We start from the raw sequence: 462 nt of genomic DNA, 5'->3' as shown, positions 1-462 counted from the left end.
GCTTCGATGCTGAGCCAGCAGACACCTGGGTAAACCCTACTCAGTTTTCACCTGCTGCTGCTGCTGCTGCACCTGCTGCTGCTACTACTGCTGCTGCATCAGCAGCAACTGCTGCAGCAGCTGCAGCAACAGCCAGCTCCACTTTTGCTGCACCTGCAGCGTCGCCTGCAGCAGAAGGCCTCTGTGAAGGTTCTCCTGCTGCTGCTCCTGCTGCTCCTGCTGCAGCAGCAGCAGCAGCAGCACGCATACCGAAACCGGGTCTTCTGGCGGGCCTGTCTTCAGCTTGCATACTGGAGCAGCAGCAGCAGCAGCAGCAGCAGCAGCAACAACCACAACAGCAACAGCAACAGCAGCAGCCGCAGCAGCAGCAGCAGCAGCAGGTGGGGTTAGGGGGGCCCCCTGGGGGGCCCCCTGGGGGCCCCCTCGACTCAGAGGCGCAGAGACGGCGGCTGGCTGCGCTGC

At 63.6% G+C, this 462-nt stretch overlaps 1 protein-coding gene across 1 annotated transcript in view; it reads left to right on the top strand.

The window, feature by feature from the left end:
* The window catches only part of EMH_0044380 (DEAD/DEAH box helicase, putative), a gene marked incomplete at both ends in the record, with an annotated part of 2,290 nt that overhangs the window by 1,528 nt on the left and 300 nt on the right, over positions 1-462 (top strand). The window contains one exon of the mRNA XM_013495953.1: positions 160-380. Coding sequence (XP_013351407.1) covers positions 160-380 — 221 coding nt within the window. The remainder of the gene's footprint in view (positions 1-159; positions 381-462) is intronic.

This window comes from Eimeria mitis, genomic scaffold (genome assembly GCF_000499745.2).
Source record: "Eimeria mitis Houghton genomic scaffold, Emh_scaff1836, whole genome shotgun sequence".
NCBI lineage: Eukaryota > Apicomplexa > Conoidasida > Eucoccidiorida > Eimeriidae > Eimeria > Eimeria mitis.
This window is presented reverse-complemented; position numbering and strand designations above follow the sequence as displayed.